This window comes from Pyricularia grisea, chromosome VII (genome assembly GCF_004355905.1).
Source record: "Pyricularia grisea strain NI907 chromosome VII, whole genome shotgun sequence".
NCBI classification, from domain to species: domain Eukaryota; kingdom Fungi; phylum Ascomycota; class Sordariomycetes; order Magnaporthales; family Pyriculariaceae; genus Pyricularia; species Pyricularia grisea.
Window position 1 is genome coordinate 3,761,979 of NC_044975.1, and position 18,878 is coordinate 3,780,856.

Below are 18,878 nucleotides of genomic sequence, written 5' to 3' on the forward strand. Positions count from 1 at the left end.
GACGAGCCGGGGAACCTAATGAACTGCCGCGAAAACTCTCCTGATCTTCTCCGCACCGGCTCGGGAAGGATGAGCATGAACACACGTGAAATTATAAAGTTGATGGAACGAATCACCACACCACATCTGGGTAAAGAAGGTTACTGCTGCGCTTCCATCTTTTGTTTTGTCCAACAGCCACTCGACCATTGGATTCCTTGTCATCATGGCCAATCACCCTGACAACGACGTAATTATGGATGATGCAGTTTTTGTCCAAGTCGAAACTCCAGCGTCAAACATCCAACTGCCATACAAAATTGAATCTTCCCAGCATCATGGCCAATTCGCCCGCAGCCAGTCGGTCCACCAAACATTTTCGTCGGCTGTGCCTCGACAAGCGTCCCCAGTGATCCAGTCGCCAATGGGAGAGGATCACGGAATGAATGTCCCAGTCAGCCAGATGCCATGGGCACAGCCTCCTATGATGGCTAACCGAGATGTTACACCGCTTGAACAAGACGATGAGGACCTCATTGCATTGACGCCTACGGCATGTAACCATGGCATATTTTGTAACAGTCCAGAGCACGAGCATCTCCTTGCCGACTTGACCTTTTGCCAGAACCAGCTGGCGATGAAGAACTGCGAGTTGGCGTGGTTGATGCCTGCTGCAGAACACAGAATCCAACAACTTGAAAGCTGCCTCGAGTGGGAGATGAGCAAGACCGCCCAGTTACAGCAAAGACTTGACGAGCAGGTCGGCTTGATGCAGAAAAAGGAAGATTTCTGGACTCAAGAAGTTGCGTCGGTCCTATCAAACAGCGAGCAACGGATATGCACCCTGCAATTGCGGCTCGAGGAGGAAAAGGAAAAACGGCTGTCCGCCAGCAGCGAAGCCAAGCTAAACTACCGAAACTGGATGACGGCGGCCCGCGAGCTGCGCAAGGTCAATGCATCTCTGCGCGGACCCCAGCACCTGTCAGATCAGGACCTGATTGACAAGACGAAGCAGCTGAGGTACATGATTCGCAACTTCGCCGCTACGAATTTCATGAAGCGAAAGGGTTACCCCGCGGTTGTCGAAATGCTACGACAAGAGAGGCGCAATATCTTTCCACTTGGTCCCGGACCCGGGCAAGTGATCATGCGAATGGGCGACGATACGTTGCTCAATGCCCAGATTCTCATGTTTACCGATGACTTCTACATTTTTATCGAGAGTTTTATCTGGTGCTATCTCTCGAAAACCGTATTTGGCCGTTTCCTCTGGGCTGGCAGGGCTGTAGAGCCGCTGACGACGCTCTTGTCGCTTTTGGGTGATGGTAAGCTCACGGAACTGTTGGATGTATGCACTACCTTATTTTTCTCGCATTGGAAAGCTGACAAAATGATTTGAAGCCCCTGGTGACCCAATGTCAACATCTGCTAAAAGGGCAGAGGTTTTCAAAACTTGGCGCGCCAAGACGTTTGACCTTGTCATCAAGTCTGCGGCAGTTACTGTGGACGCAGACCATACCTTGCAGATACAACGGGAAGATGCGGCAAGGTCAGTGTTGAGGCTTGCCGACCGACAACTCAGTCCACATCTAAGTTGGGAGGATTGCGCGGAGGAGATCGGGCGCATCTTTGATGCAGCTGTTGCGCTCGACAAGGAGATGCACATAAGAATCACACCCATACAGTGGCTTACCAGAGAGGTGGGGTCAAATACCGCAGTTGATCCCCGAATCATGGTCCTTGAGAGTGGGGAGAGCCTATGCGAAGACCAGAGATTGTTACTCATGGTCTCACCAGGCTTGGTAAAACGCGGGCAGGAGTCTAACAAGGAGGAGGTTTTATTGCCCATGGAAATCTTTTGTCAGGATGAAGAGACAACAAGGGAGCTCCAGATTTCTTGGCCGCGTCAAGCAGTGCGTTTGCAGCCACGAAGACTATTCACCAGGATCGACAGACCACGGCATTTTATTTCCAAGTTGCCGGAACAAATACGGGGGTTCTTCCGGTGAAAAGAAAATTTGTCCATAAGGCAGGCCTACAAATATGCTTCTAGCTCTCATAATTTTCTGCACAAATAGTTTGTGTTCATACTACGCATCCATGTGACTCGAGGTTTCGTTTTTTTTCCATTGCCGAAACTCTCGACAAACCTCAAGCATGGCTGCATGTTGGAGCCCAAATTCCAAAGAGGCGGAGGGCATCCTTTGGTGCGCAATGGTGAATCATGATTCGGCCCATGTCTTGGGCCAATCTGGCTGATGTTATACTTTGCCAGTTCCCCTCAAAGTCAATCACAAGTCAACTGAACATGCATCGTTCACCTGTCACTCAATCACGTGCGCGAAAAGGTTGGGTCTTTTTCCCTCTCAACAATTTTTAGATTCGCGGAGAAGAGGGTTAATCACATCAGTCCTCACCCACTTCAAGCGGCATATGCAGGAACAAGACGCCGGTGTAGAACAGTGGTCCGATAACATCTAAACAAGGCATAAACATTGGAATTCCACTGTTCACATGTTAATAATACCTGAGCAGCTGAAGCCGATCGAGATGGAAACACCATCTGACTTTCTCTGCTATCGAACAAAGAGGACCTCTTCGCCTTTAGCTTTGGCGATAACAAAACTAGCATACACACCTGGACCAGAAGTTTTCGCAAATTACTGCCCTGCCACCTTTTGCGCCACCCCAGTAGCCAATAGGCCTGCATTAGCCAAGCTGCTCTTGACGTTACCTTCGACAAACATAAACGTCCCCGCCACGACCTCCAGCCCATTCTTTGCCATAAACACAGCCGTGTCGAAGCCCATGCGGTCAATGATGTTTTGCATCTCGCCTCCAAACTGGCCCGGGTTGCCCTCGTAGTGCGCCTTCAGCGTGTCCGGGTCTAGTACGGCGGGCGGACCGGCGGTCTTGTGCTTGAACAGCAGGAAGGTGTAGCGGCTGGGGCGGGACTCGCCGACGACGAGGTGCGCAGCCAGTGGTGCGGGGCCGACGTAGGGCGAGATGGTGGCCGCCTGGTTGATGGTCACGTTGCCGTCCTTGGTCACCTTCACCTTGGGCACCAGCCAGTGGCGCACCTGACCAAAGGTGCGGTCGTTGTAGTGGGTCAGGTCTGGGTCGACCATCAGAAGAACGTATTCTTGTGTGTCTGCATCTTCTGATGGCTAGTGCGAGATATTGGGTTTAGTATGCTGCTGTTCAATGTTACTTGTATGCTAAGATTACGTAGTCACCAGGCTTACCTTGAGATCAGTCGTTATTGTCGGAGTCTCCTGTAACTCGTCTCTGTGTAGCCGGTCTCCAGGGGCTCGAAGATTCACCTTGGGCCAGTGGATTCCCAGGTTGTGCGGAACTTGAGTCCCGGCCGGCAGGACGTCCGGGATGAGGTTGTGCTCCTCAAAAGACTTGGTTACTTGGGTCATTTTTGGAAACTGGTTGATCAATGGATGGAATAAATGGACTATTTTGAGAACACCATCAAATATTGCAGTTGATGAAAGGATCACGACGATAATTAAACAAACACATTCAACAGAAATGTTGCATGTCTGCTTCTAATGTGCGTCTCGTAGACGCGTAAAACGACGCGCATCGTGATGACATCATGACGCTGATCGAGAATCTATGATGCACAATACCTATAACACGTCACAGCCCCCGCAAAAATACGCCATAATCGTGTAGAAGTAACGGTCCAATGACGGAGATTCTCTTGGGGTCGCGTACCATTTTCTGGGCTACTCTTGTATAAAAGTATAAAATTAAAGGCGACACGAATTTTGTCTCTATTTGGGCAGGTAGGTACAGGGTAGGTGGATGGCCCGAAGCCCCCCCCATCAAACCGCCCCACCAAACCGCACCCGGATGAGTGCGGAAACTGCATACTGATCAAGTTACCTGGCACCCATGACATCTTATAAGGTAATAAATAAATAAGGTACCTTTACCTAATTTTTGCATTGTGTCTATTCTGGAATACTCCGTATCCTCAGGAGAACACGAAGCCTGCGCGCAAGGTATTGGTTGCTTTCACAGAGTAACAAAAATAGCATCCAGTCATTTACTATAATATTTTCTGCCAGAATATCTTTTTAGCATGGGACACCCAGGGATGGGGCCGACGATCGATCTAATTATCTAATATGGGAGTTCAAGGGCGACCTTTCCTACATGCGTTTGTGGGATGCTTGATTCGTGTGTGCATGGCTCAAGCCGTAAGGGCTGAAGAGAGGCTTGACTCGCTTTCCAAGCCACACGTAATTGCCAGGCAGTCGATCCCCTTCACTCACAACCCTTGATCCAAGTCAGATAATTGTCGGTTAGGCACTGTCCGAGATGGTGATCACTACAAGAAATTATATAACACTGATCATTCTGACATTTGTAGCGTTTTCTCGTTCCTTCTTTCCCATCACCCTCCCATCAGTCTTTCTTAGTGTGCTTTTCTTTCCTTGAGTCTTTGGTTTTTTTTTGTTTGTTGCGTTATTTCTTTCCAATTCCTGCCAACATTCTTTTTTTTGTCTTTTGTTTTCCCTTTATTTCATTTCGAATCTATTCGTCTCAACATGCGTCTCATCTCGTTTCTCATCCCCTACCTCGTGGCTGGCGTTATGGCCACTTCTCCGACTCCTTCGAATCCTTCGACTCCTCCCACGGACCAGGAGTCCCAAAGGACTCCTCAGAAGCTGCGTGGGGTGAACCGCCATGTCCCACTCAGCAATCTGAGAATAATGAATTTGAGGCGCCCCGTCCACTTCTCCCAGGATTCGGGCGTCAATGGTGAGACTGGCACAATAAATCTCCCTACCAGCCCCGGGCAGCCGGGGAAAAGGGCTACGGGACCAGGCGGCCAGTTCCCCCCTACCACATCTGGTAGCGGCGTTGACAACTATTCTGGCGATCAGCCCAACCATTATGCCGGCGGCTCCCCTGCAGGGTCTTTGCCGCTGCGCAAATCTGGTACGAGCCTTCGGTCAGGCGGCGGTAGCTCTGGTTATGGCAGCGATGTTGATTTCGGCGGTCAGCCCAACGGTCATGGCGGCGGCTCCCCTGGAAGGCTTCAAGCCAGGGGCAAGGTTGTGGCGGAGCCCGGGTCGGGTGGCGGTACCTCTGGTAGCGACACTGATGATTCGGACGAAAAGCCTTCCCGCAAGGGACGCCACGGAAAGTTAAGAAAATTTACCGCGTAGGAACCCACTCGGCGCGATTGGTTCTCTTTTCTTTTGTCAAATGTCGTCAGTCGAATGCTCGTGGTGGAATTGTTTCATTTTTCTTTGTTTTGTTGGGCTTGGGTTGTTGGAGTTGATTCACTTTGTTGTTTTTGTTTTTACTTCGGCCTGCTTTCCTTTGTTCTCGGTTGCGCCTCAAAGTCTCAAAAATGGATTTCTACAGAGTTGTTCGGGCAAAATGCCCATCTAATAGCGTCAATAGTAGACGTACAATGACATTGTCATCAAACATATCTTTGTGTCAGCAAAAGCAACTGTTCGTGATCCCGAAAAAAAACAAGGGCATTGTGACGATACTTCCGAAGCATAAAAGAACCAGCAAGATCTCTCCAACATCATCTGAGTTTCCTTATCGAATAACAACACAGACCTTCAAGGACACACAGCTTTCACAACACCGAAATCACTACCGATCGCCAAAAGGAAATAATAGTAAGTAGGTAGTCCTTGTAAAGGCAGAGACGCCTCTTATCAGACCTTGTCAGTTTGCCACAATGAGCCCCTCCGGTCAGCCTACAGGAAACCAAGCCTCGTCCTCCTCGAGGGCTAGGACAGACAACAACCGCACGTCCCAGCAGGCACGGCCCACGACGAACTACCTTCCGGATCTCGTAAACTGGGTTAAAAACTCCAATGCACACCCCCTTCCCAGTGTAGAATGTGCGATTTGTGGAGATCCCATCGGTGTCACCTACCCCGACGGTGAAAGCGTCTATTCGGATGAGCCAAGCTCGGTCGCCGATAAGAGGAAGCTGACTTTTGGCCATCTGTACAGCTGCCAGCACATTGTCTGCAGGACCTGTTCGGTCAGTTGGCTTATCAACCGTCCACAATCCATGTGTCCCTATTGTAGGGCTGATGATCCTCAACGGTCTTCCATGCGTCTTCAGGCGACGGTAAACGACGCGTTCCGTCAATATAGAGGCCAAGTACGTTGCCAGAGGTAAGGAGAAAAGCTAACTGACAAGCGCCGATTTTTTGTTCTTTGAGGTTCAACCAGCAAAGACAAAGATCCAGTGGCAGCGTTTTCTCGGGTGTTCACTTCTCAAAGTAACACTATAGCAAACTGATTGCCAACATTGGTTTCTTCTGCAGATAGAGGTAGCAAATTTGAGAAAGTTTGATTTAGATGTCGATTTCCTTCGAATGTGAATCTTGCGTGGGCGCAAATAAACCTGCATATTATATACATCCCTGACTACCTTCCCGATGGTGTCACACCGAACAGATTTGCTCAAGTTTACTATTAGACTCATTTAACGCCTTTTTTAAAGGTCTTCGGGATTTGAACTACTCGATTTTGACCTTTACCACACGTATTGACAGAAACATAGCTTGCTATCTCATGATTGGGTTCACTTTGTTGACATGCTGTCGGGAAGCAAATCGCCTAGGGTAATCCTGTTCAAGATTTTCTCCGGCATATGCTGAGGATCATGTTGGTAAGGATATGTACAAAGCCGCAACAATGTGCGGATCAATCAACGTCTATCCTGTCTTGTTAGTTGACATTGACTGTAGGGTGAAGGACTTGAGAGCGACACCCACGAGCAATTCGACGTCATCTGGTGTGACAGCGGGGGAGCGAATCTACCGCCCGCAAGATTCATGCGTAAAAATCTTTTGGTGGATTTTTGACAGTTGCGTTTCTAATTATAATCAATCCTTTTATGCAATTCGGGATAAGCCTTTGACGGAGTTCCATGACTCGGGCTCGGCCGGTTCGTATTCCTAGCCGGCAGCACTTTAAAGAAGATCTTACTGAATGTGGAAGTACCCAGACATATGTCTTCTACCCATAATAGTTACTGTGGTGAAAAAAACAAATACTTAGTATCAGCGGATCAGGTCAACTCCAGGGAGACCTAACTTCCTGTTCAGATGGAATAGGGGTAGGACAATGAGATTTAGGATACACGTGAATGCCCTGTATTGCGAGATTGGGTCCTCTACGCATCGTTTCGTGGCTATACGATACTCCATTTCATCTCGCATCCATACTCCAAGCCTCTGCCTTCTTACCTTTGACCGAATGTACACCTTGGCGGCTAGTTTCCAAGTTTTCCCAACCATTCGCTGCATCCGCCTGTTTTGAATACCTCCTCCCCAAACCAATACATTATGCGGTGGTGGCTTTGCAGTATGTTTCAAAACGCGCCACGATGGTCATCGTTCTGTACGAGCACAATGCTTCGCGACACAGAAACGTGTGTCCTTGCTAAACTGAAAAGTTATTGATTCAAAGTATCCCTCGTGCTCTTAAGGGGGGGATCCCTTTTTGTGGATTGTTATGACCAAAATTCAGTTCAAACTTCCTCGTCTTGAAAGTGAATATGTTGAGTTTGGGAAGGATCTGAAATGATTATATTCAAGGAGTGGTGATTCCACAACAAGATTTCACTGAATCACAACCGGATGAACACCGTTACAGGGGGTTTTCTTTTAGGTACAAATTGCCTAAAAGCCTAAGACCTGCGAAGCCTATATTTTATTTGTAAATGGATAACGTTATGGCGCCTACTAAACGCAAGTGCAACTCGGGTTGTGTATTCTGAGCACAAAGCTAACCCCTATTGTAAATCTCGGAAAGGATGGTATTTCTTGCGGAAAAAACGAGTGATAGGTGTTTTGGCCGTTGTTAATGCGCTATCCATAATTTAAAGACGGCACAAAATCGTTGCAAAAGCTGTTTTGCAAAATTAGCTATATCGGCATTTGGACCTGTGTTTATCACGTGGGTCCCTGATCGCTATTTCTATACAAATACGATATGTGGCTTCGCAGGCGCCAAACATGTTCTACCCACAAACAATACACACTGGGGAAATTGCCACACACTATAGTTATTCGTCAAGGCAGGAAGATCCTAAAGAACGGCAGTTACATCGAGATCTTGGCAAAAGAGCTCTGTCACCGACAACAGATTCCGTGGTAATATGGGATACTGCTGAAACGCAATTATACAATATTAGTACCAGGAAGATTCGAGATAGTTGCCTGTTCGTGGTAATTCAAACAAAAATCTATCAATCCAGTTCTATTTGCACTGTCTATATGTATAAATGTTCGCGGGTAGTTCGAATATTCGTACCGTAATGATTCAGTCACCTATGTAGGACCTCAGCCCCAAAAGCCTAGTACATCACCGTTAGCTTTAGATAGAAGTAGCGCAAAAGCATCCATTTCTAAATCATTAAGTGAAGCATAAAGGCTAATTTACACATCCTTTCCCTATCCTCGCCGTCTTTGTTTGCAAGGTCCCACTGCCCAGCCAATGGTAATTAAAACTTCCTTCCCAACAGCAATGGTGGCATTCGAGGCAATATATGAGATTATGATTCCGAGGGCTTGTTTGAGCCATTGTAGAATGGTCGTTGATTGTGAAACAGGGCGGTGTGTTCAGATCTAGTTAATGTGAGGACATCCACGGAGGTGAACTTGCCCCAGGGGTACTCCCTGCTACAACCTGTGCCTGCTTTGGTGGCGAAGGTGGTCTTCTTTCCCTCACCTCATCAGGCTTTCTCTGCTGCTCTTCAGCTTTAAGCTTTTGATTCTTTTCATCCTCATTCATTTGTTGACGAAGATGTTCTTTAAAATGTTGTGCAGCATTCATCCCAGTCGTACACACGTTTCCCCAGTTGATGTTGTTTAAAGCTTGACGAACTATAATAGCACTTTGATTAGCATGCGAAATGACGGACTTCTTTGGTAAGCATTCAAGTTTTGTATGAAACGTACCCTTGTTGCGTCGAATGAGATTCTTGGAACGCCTTCGGATACTGCCTTGGGGTTGCTTGCAACCGTTAAGATTGGAGGAGGCAAGAGATCTGGACGTCAATTCCAATCTGGATGTATCGGCGACGTCTGTTCGAATACTGGGACGATGCTGGCCGTCCGGAAGGTTCACCGGGGTAGCGAGAGCCGTTTGCATTAAAGCAGCGATAACGACAGCGGTTTTAAACTGCATTTTGAAGTTTACTTTCCAGCTATTGCTGATGAGTTCCACTGGTAGAAGGATACGCACTGATACTATGTATTTCAGCGGACAGACATGAAGCTTTATAACAATTTTTTATTGGAAGATTTTAGCTAAGATGTGTGACAGGTTGTATGAGGCAAGGGTTGTCAAAGTAAAAGTAACCAACTTAGTAAAGTTAATCTCGTACCTAAGAATAATGTGGACCTCGAGACCAAAATTTTCATTGGGTTTGACTTTACCAACTGGATAAAGATTTACTTAGGTTGGTCACATTCACCGTTATTTTGGTAAATTCAGTACAAATATGTCTAAATAAGGTCACGGTAAAATAGAAAATGAAACAGAAAAAAAAAAAAAAATTCAACGCTAATTAATTCGGTACCTCGTTATTTAGCACACGGATTCCTGTTACGGCAAATTCGGTCAAGGCCATGGATAAGAAAAACTAAATTAAAATTATAAATTAATTATAAATGGGCTATAGTGGTAGATCCCTCTTCACCAACCCTGTACAAGGTGAGTCAAATGAATCAACGGTGAAGTATTATAATTTCTTTTTATTCAAATTATAAGTGTGCTTTTGTTTCTAAATTGCAAGAGAAGTTTTACTGGGCACAGCGTATATATAACCATGGTAGATTCCGTTTCAGTGGCTGGAGTAGACTTGAGCGCAGAGCCACACCTGGACAGTGTAAGTACCGGACAGCCTGGTAAAAGACCGGGTCGGGCGTCCAATGCACCCAATGCAACGGCATTAAACATGCTACCATGCAGCTGGTCTTGGCGACTCCAAAGTCCCTCAGACTACATCTAATCGAGAGCGGAGTTTACTCACAAGTCCAAATTTACAAAGAAATGCATAAATTTTCACCTAATATCGAGAATCAAGTCTAAATTGGGAGGGGGCAGGCAGGGGGGACCAATCACCAAACAATCGCCAGGGCCAGCCTAGTAACGCTCAAAACGAAGTGCTCGACACCCTGGAGATACTGGAAGTAGTTCTCGTCAGCATCGATCTCGTCCGTTCCCTTCTTCTCGCCCAGGCTGTGTGTCGCGCAGATGGATAGCGACCATAAAACAACCACCTGCACTGCAGTAGGCCATATATCTCCTTCCCGAGCGCGCCGACAATACCAAAGATGTTGCGGGCCTTGCAAATCGTCGACGCAACCACTATTTGGAGTTGGCGCTGAGGTTCCGCGACCTGGGTCTCGGGCATAAGTAGAGCGACGTCTTTTCGGATCCGGGGACACGACCCATTCCGTGAGGTCTTTGGTCCCGAAGACGACCAGACGGCCGCCTCCAAACGTTACTGAAGGAAAAAAGTGCCGTCAGAAGGCGAAAGACAAAAATGACGACATCTGCAAAGAAGAAGAGAACAAAGAGGAGCAGCGCGATGACGAGCACGACAACTCGAGGCATTCCTCCGAGAGGACGCATCGTGGCGACGGATGCTGGTGCAGCAGCTGGCGTGCGAGAAGATTTGGCGGCCAGCAGATCTTCGCGACCGCGGTACAGGGAGTTTTACATCTCAGACGCCATGACCGCCTCGACTGATGCCGGAGGGGTCCTCATGGGTAGCCTTTACGATCTGGTGTATCGGGTCATGGGCCACCAACATTTGATCTCCAGCTTTTAGCGCGTAAACACCATATTGAGTTTGGTGGGCAATGACTGGAGATTTCTGACCTCTTAGAAGTTGGGAATCCGAGGGCTGGTCGCTATGTTTTGGCTGAAAAGACATACCGTTTGAACATCAGATTGAAAATATCGCGGGGATATGTGGCTCAAACAACAGAAATCGCTACAGACAGCTGCACTTGTTTTGGCATTCGTTGGATAGCCCATGGTCTCGGCAATGCAAAAGATCCTGACGGAAAAAAAGGCCGTCCAATCAACGTGACAAATGATATCTACGAAATTCCCACCTCGCACGTGTGTGACAGGCGGCTCCTAATTGGGCTTGGTACCACTGTCGCAGGATGGGCTAGGCACACTAATATCCTTGACATGCCAAGCGATGCGCAAGTGTGACAAGGGTGAATTCTTGGGGTTGGAGGCAGCCGGCGAGCTGCAGGCGGGCATTTTTGGCACATCCTCTCTCTCTTCCACGGTTCCACCCTCCATAACATGGATTTGTCCGGAGTTTTTGTTGGCTGCACAGCGCAGGATCCGAGTGACACGGGAATCCTCATGCCTTTAACTTCACTACAAAATACTAGTGCACTACTGCATGGAATAGCTACCTATGCTCCTGTTCGTCTTTTTGTTTGCAGCCCCAGCAATCAACCTAGACCCCTTAATCCTGACCCAATCACACGCTTTTTACAATGTTTGACCTGATCAACGCGGTCGTCGGTGCAATCGAGCACGAAATAGATGAAATCCTGAACTGGTTAGCCATCTTTTGGGCCATCTTTACCTCGGGATTCTTTCTCTACATCTTGTTCACCAATCCATTCAACGTAAGTGACTCTCCTCCTTCATGTCTCAACTCCTGGGCCCCCTTTATCAGTTCTGGTCCCATCTACTGACATGTAACCTACCAATTTTGGGATCACAGCGTTCGAACGACAAAAACTACATCATCTCGGATCAGGCCGAGCTGTCGCGACTCTTTCAGATTGCAAGGGAGGCTGGAGGCTTTGACGACAAGCGGGTGCGTGCGGCCTATGACAATTACCAGCAGGCCACCATGAAATTCCTTGCCGATATGGAATCACTCGGCCTTTGGGATTGGCGACGCGAGGAAGCTATCTGCGACAAGTACAAGGCACACCTGTACTCCAAGATCGATTCTATGCGGTCAATCTTTGATGTCAATGGCAGATTGTTCAACATCAAATATTGAGAGAAGCGTAGTCGGTATGTGGAGATTTGACTGACTACCTACCTCGGTGATCAGAGCGTTCGGTAAAAGGTTGGATGGAATGCAACTCCAGGCAACAATGAGAACTTGGCACGCTGTAGAATGGAGAAAGCAGGAGATGGCTTGAGGGAAGCTAAGATGTTGTGCAGGATGAAGAGCATTGTCCAGCACTGAGACTTTATCAAAGTTTGAATTCTCCCTGGAATGGCTGGACTTTGGTCTTGATCAACCTCACCGTCCTCATTCAATTGCACCCCCCTGCTTGTGTATGCGCCACCGAGATTGTTGAGCCTTGGTATGCTAGATGCATCTACCTGACCGCATTAGCAAAGTAACAGCAATCCAGCCACAGAGTACCAAGCATCCCAGGGTCAAATCAGTCGTGCCTCACATTCCGACCCCAGCTGCCGTTTTGGGTTTAGTGTATTCCCATGTTCCTCCTTCGGCACCAATATTCTACACGCTAATGCGTGACATCGCTGGCGGAGAACGCTGTAAAGGAAAATATCCGAATGGTCTCGGTACATCGGTACCTGATTATCTGAGTAAAGTGTCAACAATGAGGAGCTCAGTTACTAGACGACCTGCATGATACCCTTCAGGGCTTACAAAGAGGGGCTCCCTCTATGTTTACCGGTTCGGATTACCGGATGGATGCTTGGCTTACTGGGGCCCGCCGTTTAGGTTGCAGGTTAAGGAACCATATAACGCAGGGCTCAGGTGACACGTGCAAACGACGAGGGTTTTGATTGTGTGTACGTCCAACATAACCATAGCCCCCTTCAATGTCAACCCATTTATATTTTGGGGGCAGCCAAGAGTCCAGGATTCCTTACACAAACTTCAACACACCTAAAATGGAAGCCTGATGACTTGGCTGCATGCAGACTGGGAGTCAGTCAACGGCCAGTAAGCTTGTATGGGCCTTGTGGTCCGGTAACTGACGCTGTGAGTGTGGCTTGGGAGGTGAAATGGGCGAGTCCTTAGTATCGTACAGTATCCTGAACGCGGTTCAGCCTCCAAGGGCGGTCAAGATGAGTGTACTCGAAGAGTGTTTTAGTAAGTGGACTGATCATCTCTGGATCACGCAGAAGTGTGGAATGTAATATAACGAAGGAAAGCGTTTCTGAATTCTTTCTTGTCAGTTAGGATCGTGTAGATAGACATACACACATCCTACTACGTCTTTTACGAGAGAAGAAATACCAGAAACAAACCGAGATAAAAGCTTTCATTAACAGCCACATCGCAATGCGCCTCAACCACTTTACCTTGGTATCTCTGCTGCTGGGCAATGTAACGCCCGCCCCTGTCCCACAACCGCAACCTGAGCCGGTAGCAGTTGACGCGGGGCAGGTGGCCTCCACGACTCTGCGCGGTGCGATGGTCTGCGCTGTGCCATACTTTATACTACTGCGACAGCAAGGTCTCAATGTAAGAAATCCTTTGATTCTATCCCCCTTCCCCAAGCTACAACATACATGATATTTGCCATAGCGGCCCAAGTATCCTCTTACTGACCACAGGGGCCACCTGGTGCAAACAGCAAGCAAAATTGGAAGACATGATCAAATCGGCCGATAAGAACTGGGAGGACAAGCTGAAGGAGGCCGCCTCGCTTGAGGACAAGTGGGAAAAGGATCGAAAGGAAAAAGAAAAGGAAAAGAAGAAAGCTGCGACCGACGCCCAAGGCCAAGCGTCAAGTTCTTCTGGGCCAGGATCCTCTGCTTCGTCCGTCATCTCACCCACCCTGGAGGGCACCGTCAACGACCCTCGCTGCCCCAATGCTTTCACAGCTTACTGGAAATCCCAGCGGGCCAACCTCGAGAGCGCGTACGTGAATAGGCCGACCCCTTCCACTTTCAATCCCGCCCAGAACAGAAAGGTGAACAAGGCAACCGAGCATTGCAAGACGAACCTACTCACGGCTCGCTCCAAGTTTGTGCTGCAGTACAACATGTACAGGCGGCGCCACCATGTCACCGGTATCCCGCTGGAGAATTGGGACGTCCAGGTTGATGCCCAGACCGAGGCCGACCTCGACAACGCCATCAAAAAGGGCTGCGACTACATAATCACCGGCGTGCAGCCCGAACCCTTGCCGGATGTCGCTGCACCTGCCGCCCCGCCAACTCCGCCACCGGCAGAGCGGGGCAGCCGACAGGAGCAAGTGCCCCTGCTACCTATTTCCGATCCATCACGTAGAGGAAGCCAGCAGCCTACCGCACCGATCCCGGAAGGACGTCTCAACGTGCCATCGGCCAAGGGCAAGCAGAATGAGGTCCTGCCACCTCCTCGCGCAGGCGGATCGTCGACACAACAAAGCCCCCCGGCTAACAACGCAGGGACTTTGGCCCAGAATAAGTTGCCGCTGACGCCGCCTGGCTCTCCCAATCAGAGCAACTCTAGGCCGAGCACACCAAATAAGCTGGACCAGACTGGGCCGGCTGCGGCGGCTCAAGACTCCAAAGGAAAAGGTAAGCAGACGGCTGACACTGCTCAGGGCTCGTTGGCGAGGACTTCTACTGGCATGGGTGGCCAGGGATCAAATTCGGCTGCTGTGCAAGGGAGTGGGCGTCCCGCGAGTTTGGGAGGTGGTGGGGCTGGCGATAAGCAGCCGGCTACCCTGAAGAAAGCCGATCATCGCAAGTCATGGTAGATTTGCGTTGAAAATACACGCGGGTACGGGAGGGACCGAATTGAGAAGCGAGAGCAGCATAAGACTAGATCTGGACTTGGGTGGGACAGGTAGTGACAGATGTTCTGATGAAAGTTTACTCACTTTACTAGCAATGGTCTCCCATTTTAAAAAATTAGATGTAGAAAATGTTAAGTTTTCGTTATAGAAGGTTACTAGATTACGTGATTTATTAATTCATGCTTTTCACTCCTGTGTCCCTTTTCTTGGTTTTCTTTTTCCCTAAAATAGACTCATGTAGTTTACGACAAGCTGGGAAAAAAAAGGGGTGGGGTCCAGTTTCACTTGAACACTGGGAATTCGAGACTACCAATGGTCCTAATTCCATAGTAGTGACTCGCCATTGTTATTTATGTCGCTCTTTGTCAAACCTCAAGTGACATTGTGGATGGCACAGCTGGGGCTTGTCAAGGTGAAACCCGTGGGGGAGGGAACGATCGGGGCAGTTAAACCTGGCATTTTCCCGGCTCTAGAGTTTCAAGAGACCGGCCTGTCAGTTGTAAAAATAAAATCCCCAGCCCGCCCACCGACCCACCGAGTTTACACTTTACCACCGCACCAACACGTTAGGAAAGAAATGCGTCCCAGAAATCTCGCGCTCGCGATTGCGGCGACCATCTCATCCTCTGCGCGGACGTGCATCCAAGCCATGACAACCGATAACCAAAGCAACATCTCTGCAATTATACACCAGGGGTTCAACTATGGTGCCCAAAACGTCACGGGCGGCTGCCGCGGTCATGACGACTACACTCGCCTCTTCAACCTCGCCCGCTCCCTCCCGTCGGGCAACTTCACATCGGCCAGGATCTACACCAGCATAGAATGCGGCACAGAAGGCGCACAAACACCAAAGCCCATCTCCGCCTTCCAAGCCGCAGTGGAAACCAACACCAGCTTACTGGTTGGGTTGTGGGCCAGCGAAGGCCAAGACGAATTCACCAAGGAACTCAACGCCCTCAAATCCGCCCTCTCCGACCCAACCTACGGCTCCCAGCTGGCGGGGCTGGTGGTCGGCGTTGCCGTCGGGTCTGAGGACATGTACCGCGCCGATTCCATCACCCGCGGTACGTGCGGGGCCAATGTGTCCCAGTGCGCCGCGGGGGCTACGGCCGATCAGTTGGTAGCGTACGTGCAGCAGACACGGGCCGCGCTGCAGGGTACGGCGCTGGCTGCAGCGGCGATCGGGCACGTGGACACGCCTGACTCTTGGGCGTCGAATGGGTCGGCAGCGCTGGTGCAGCAGTTGGATTGGGTCGGGCACAACTCGTTTCCGTATTGGGAGTCGAGCGGTCAGGATAACGGGATCGATGCAGCCGGGGGCCGGTTTCAAGGCGCCTTGGGGGTTACCATTGGTGCTGCGGGCGGGAGACCGGTTTGGGTCACCGAGACTGGATGGCCTGCGAGTAAGTTACAAACCCTATCTCTGCTTCTTTCTTTTCTCTGCGATGGTCTGTCTCTGGATTTTCTGATTCTTTTTACTTTTTTTTTTATTTTTGTGTTTATGTTGACGTGCTGACTGGTGGTTAGACGGCCCCAAGTTGTTAAACGCCGAGGCGACACCAGCAAACGCCATGAAGTACTTTCACGATGTGGGACGGCAGCAGCTCTTTGGTCAGCGCAACACTTGGTGGTACATTCTGGAGGATAGCAATTCGAACCAGTCGTCTTTGTCATTTGCCGTGTGGAACCAAACAACCGGCCAGACCACATTCTCTCTGGAAGGATAGGGCGGGTCATGGAGGGAAACCAGTCACGGACTGAAGCTTAAATACAGACAAATAGTTTATCTAACGACAGTGTGACCGATTTGAAATATATACACCTATTATTCTGGTAAATGGCTGTGTCGACAAAAAAAGGAAAATGCAAAATGGGGGTATTTTGGTAGAACATAAGAAAACACACACAGCCTTGAAACAAGTCCCACACTCGATAAACGAAAGCCATCCTCTCCTTCGCCCATTGTTAACGCTGCACATTCTCAGTCCAGCAGGGCAACCAAATAAACACCAAAACACAAGTACTGGCAAACAAAGCCCCTACAGCCAAGCTCTGGACAACAATCTTTGTTTGCAGCCGCCGGAGAGCCGAATCCTTAACCTTGAGCTTGCGGTCGAATATCATCAGCCTCGACAGCCGCTGCAGGATGGCACTCCGCCCACTCCTCGCCGATTCGTTTTCTGCCTCGGCTGCTGCCCTGTCACCCCTCGCCCCGTCGCTCCTCTCGCTGTTGGTGACGTTGTCGTCGTCGAACCTCTCCCACGGCAGCGGCTGCCGGCGCGAGAACAGGAGCAGGAAGAAGCAGCTGCCGCGAAGCCCGGACAGGATAAAGGCCATGCCGATCCACCAGAGCGGCCATGGTGCAAAGGCGTTCCAGCGCGTGTGCGCCCCGACAAAGGGGTACAGGGCGCGCAGCAGGACGCACAAGAAGCCCGAGGTGGTCAGTGCTATGCCCAGTGAGGTGGCGACGCAGACGGTCTCGTACGTGCCGTTGGACACGCCGAGCCGGACAAAATTGCGGTGGGAGCAGTTCTTAAGCAGGCCGTAGACGTGGTCGGCGATGGGGCGGAGGTGGTCGGGGTGGCAGTAGAGATGACGGGCCTCGGTGCCGCTGTCGGAGCTGGCCGTCGATGCCCGTTGGCTGCGGGCGATGTAGTGCTGGATTGCGCGGAGGCAGGCGTCGCGCGTTGCGGGTGGTACGTTGAGTTCCTTCTCAGACCCGGGCATCAGGTACGTCTTGACGACGGCCCGCAGTTCGGCGCCGTGGCCGAGGTTGGAGTTGAACATGTTCTCAGCGGAAAAGGGGGACGCGTTGGAGGTGGTGTTTGCGGTTCTGCATTCTCGGCTGCTGCGTGAGGCCTTGTCGCAGCACATTGCGTTTGGTGGCTCGAGGGGGCACATGCTGTCGCTGGGCGACTTTGCGCTGAGGGCCACGTTCATGCTGATCATCTTGGAGATGTGTGCTAGGGTGTCGGCGCCTGTGGTTGCATGATTAGCCCATGAAGAGTTCGGCATGAGGTGCAGTCGTCACATACCCAGATCCGGATCCCAATCTGACTTGATTGAACCTTGCGACCGTGTGTCTTGTCCAGTGACTGAACCTGAAGCTGTCTGGTCTGCAAATGTTGCACGGAAAATCTCTTCTTCCTTTTCTGTAATTCCTAGTCTCTCGTATGCTTTTTCGTAGTTCTTGAACCTAAAAGAGTTTTCTTGTCAGTAATCCTTGACGAGACAACATAGAAGCGAGATAGGACCATACCAGACATAGAATTCGAGGTTTTCTGATGAAAACTCAATATATTTCAAGTACATGTAAAAGTCGTAAAATGACATTGGGCTGCCTATTTGTTTGCATCAACAGTTATTAGAATATGATTGTCGGCCAAGAAAAACCCCCCATCGATTAGCTGATCAACTTACATGTTTTGTTTGCCAAGATCCTTTCAAGCCTCAAACGACTGGGGACCGTGATCTTGCCGCGTGGTTCGGGACTGAAAGCTCGCTTCCCGGAGCTGATTTCAGTTGCATATTCCCTGATGTCCCGATAATCAGGCTTCTTGTACCACACAAGCCATGGTGGGGGCTGCATCTTTGAGTCGGCACGGACAGAATAGATGATGTTTGTGATGAATATTCTTGAGCAAAAACCCGTTGAAAAAGAGTGAAGAAGCAACTCGCAATTAGTACGTATGCGGAGTTTCTAAAACAGACTCGGCAGTCAGCAGCAGCCTTAAATTAAAAAGCAAAAGGATCCCACAAAAGCGGGAGGGCGAGACAGCCTAACCCGGGCAATGGTGCCAGGGATCAGGAACAGCTTAGTGGCGTGGCGCTAAAAAGGTCCGCTTCCACGCTTGGACTCAAGACTATCGTCAGACCGATGGGGCCGCGCCTTCGCTGGAGATTGTGGTGCGTTAGGCAAAGAAAAACTAGATCCGAACTCTAGGGTGACAGGCGGCAACTCCAGAGCTGGACAGCATCGGCGACTGTGTGCTAGCATTTGTGTTCCACTGCCAAATGCCCGGTTCTCGCAAAGTGAGCTAGAGGAACTGTTGGGGATCCCGAGTCGGATATCGGCTCATCAAGGGGAGCTACGTCGAATGACGATTAACAACGTTTGAT

The 18,878-nt window shown here is 49.8% G+C and overlaps 10 protein-coding genes across 10 annotated transcripts; 7 read left to right on the plus strand and 3 right to left on the minus strand.

Annotated features, from left to right (window-relative positions):
- Positions 1-205: 205 nt before the first annotated feature.
- Positions 206-1,988, plus strand: PgNI_11088 (uncharacterized protein; the record flags this gene model as incomplete). The annotated part of the gene is made up of 2 exons (XM_031131062.1): positions 206-1,304; positions 1,381-1,988. The coding sequence occupies 2 exons, from the start codon at positions 206-208 to the stop codon at positions 1,986-1,988; spliced, it is 1,707 nt and encodes a 568-aa protein (XP_030980444.1).
- Positions 1,989-2,639: 651 nt separating this feature from the next.
- Positions 2,640-3,404, minus strand: PgNI_11089 (uncharacterized protein; the record flags this gene model as incomplete). Its single annotated transcript, XM_031131063.1, has 2 exons — positions 2,640-3,146; positions 3,225-3,404. The coding sequence occupies 2 exons, from the start codon at positions 3,402-3,404 to the stop codon at positions 2,640-2,642; spliced, it is 687 nt and encodes a 228-aa protein (XP_030980443.1).
- A 1,143-nt stretch (positions 3,405-4,547) lies between these two features.
- On the plus strand, positions 4,548-5,171 carry PgNI_11090 (uncharacterized protein; the record flags this gene model as incomplete). Its single annotated transcript, XM_031131064.1, has 1 exon — positions 4,548-5,171. One exon carries the CDS (start codon positions 4,548-4,550, stop codon positions 5,169-5,171), a length of 624 nt encoding a protein of 207 aa, XP_030979905.1.
- Positions 5,172-5,704: 533 nt separating this feature from the next.
- Positions 5,705-6,157, plus strand: PgNI_11091 (uncharacterized protein; the record flags this gene model as incomplete). Its single annotated transcript, XM_031131065.1, has 1 exon — positions 5,705-6,157. The coding sequence occupies one exon, from the start codon at positions 5,705-5,707 to the stop codon at positions 6,155-6,157; it is 453 nt and encodes a 150-aa protein (XP_030979906.1).
- Positions 6,158-10,112: 3,955 nt separating this feature from the next.
- PgNI_11092 (uncharacterized protein) lies at positions 10,113-10,408 on the minus strand (the record flags this gene model as incomplete). The annotated part of the gene is made up of 2 exons (XM_031131066.1): positions 10,113-10,233; positions 10,275-10,408. The coding sequence occupies 2 exons, from the start codon at positions 10,406-10,408 to the stop codon at positions 10,113-10,115; spliced, it is 255 nt and encodes an 84-aa protein (XP_030979903.1).
- Positions 10,409-10,540: 132 nt separating this feature from the next.
- PgNI_11093 (uncharacterized protein) lies at positions 10,541-10,828 on the plus strand (the record flags this gene model as incomplete). Its single annotated transcript, XM_031131067.1, has 1 exon — positions 10,541-10,828. The coding sequence occupies one exon, from the start codon at positions 10,541-10,543 to the stop codon at positions 10,826-10,828; it is 288 nt and encodes a 95-aa protein (XP_030979904.1).
- A 625-nt stretch (positions 10,829-11,453) lies between these two features.
- Positions 11,454-12,188, plus strand: PgNI_11094 (uncharacterized protein). Its single transcript, XM_031131068.1, has 2 exons — positions 11,454-11,654; positions 11,753-12,188. The coding sequence occupies exons 1-2, from the start codon at positions 11,520-11,522 to the stop codon at positions 12,038-12,040; spliced, it is 423 nt and encodes a 140-aa protein (XP_030979902.1). The 5' UTR covers positions 11,454-11,519; the 3' UTR covers positions 12,041-12,188.
- A 1,121-nt stretch (positions 12,189-13,309) lies between these two features.
- On the plus strand, positions 13,310-14,717 carry PgNI_11095 (uncharacterized protein; the record flags this gene model as incomplete). Its single annotated transcript, XM_031131069.1, has 2 exons — positions 13,310-13,492; positions 13,605-14,717. The coding sequence occupies 2 exons, from the start codon at positions 13,310-13,312 to the stop codon at positions 14,715-14,717; spliced, it is 1,296 nt and encodes a 431-aa protein (XP_030980154.1).
- A 616-nt stretch (positions 14,718-15,333) lies between these two features.
- Positions 15,334-16,486, plus strand: PgNI_11096 (uncharacterized protein; the record flags this gene model as incomplete). The annotated part of the gene is made up of 2 exons (XM_031131070.1): positions 15,334-16,162; positions 16,287-16,486. The coding sequence occupies 2 exons, from the start codon at positions 15,334-15,336 to the stop codon at positions 16,484-16,486; spliced, it is 1,029 nt and encodes a 342-aa protein (XP_030979900.1).
- A 238-nt stretch (positions 16,487-16,724) lies between these two features.
- On the minus strand, positions 16,725-18,348 carry PgNI_11097 (uncharacterized protein; the record flags this gene model as incomplete). Its single annotated transcript, XM_031131071.1, has 4 exons — positions 16,725-17,737; positions 17,795-17,955; positions 18,019-18,100; positions 18,180-18,348. The coding sequence occupies 4 exons, from the start codon at positions 18,346-18,348 to the stop codon at positions 16,725-16,727; spliced, it is 1,425 nt and encodes a 474-aa protein (XP_030979901.1).
- Positions 18,349-18,878: the final 530 nt, after the last annotated feature.

Excerpts from the sequence above, each read along its gene's own strand:
- PgNI_11094 (XM_031131068.1), top strand. The coding sequence starts at position 11,520 with ATGTTTGACCTGATCAACGCGGTCGTCGGTGCAATCGAGCACGAAATA. Across the intron at positions 11,655-11,752 it reads TGTTCACCAATCCATTCAAC|CGTTCGAACGACAAAAACTA; the intron begins GTAAGTGACTCT and ends TTGGGATCACAG.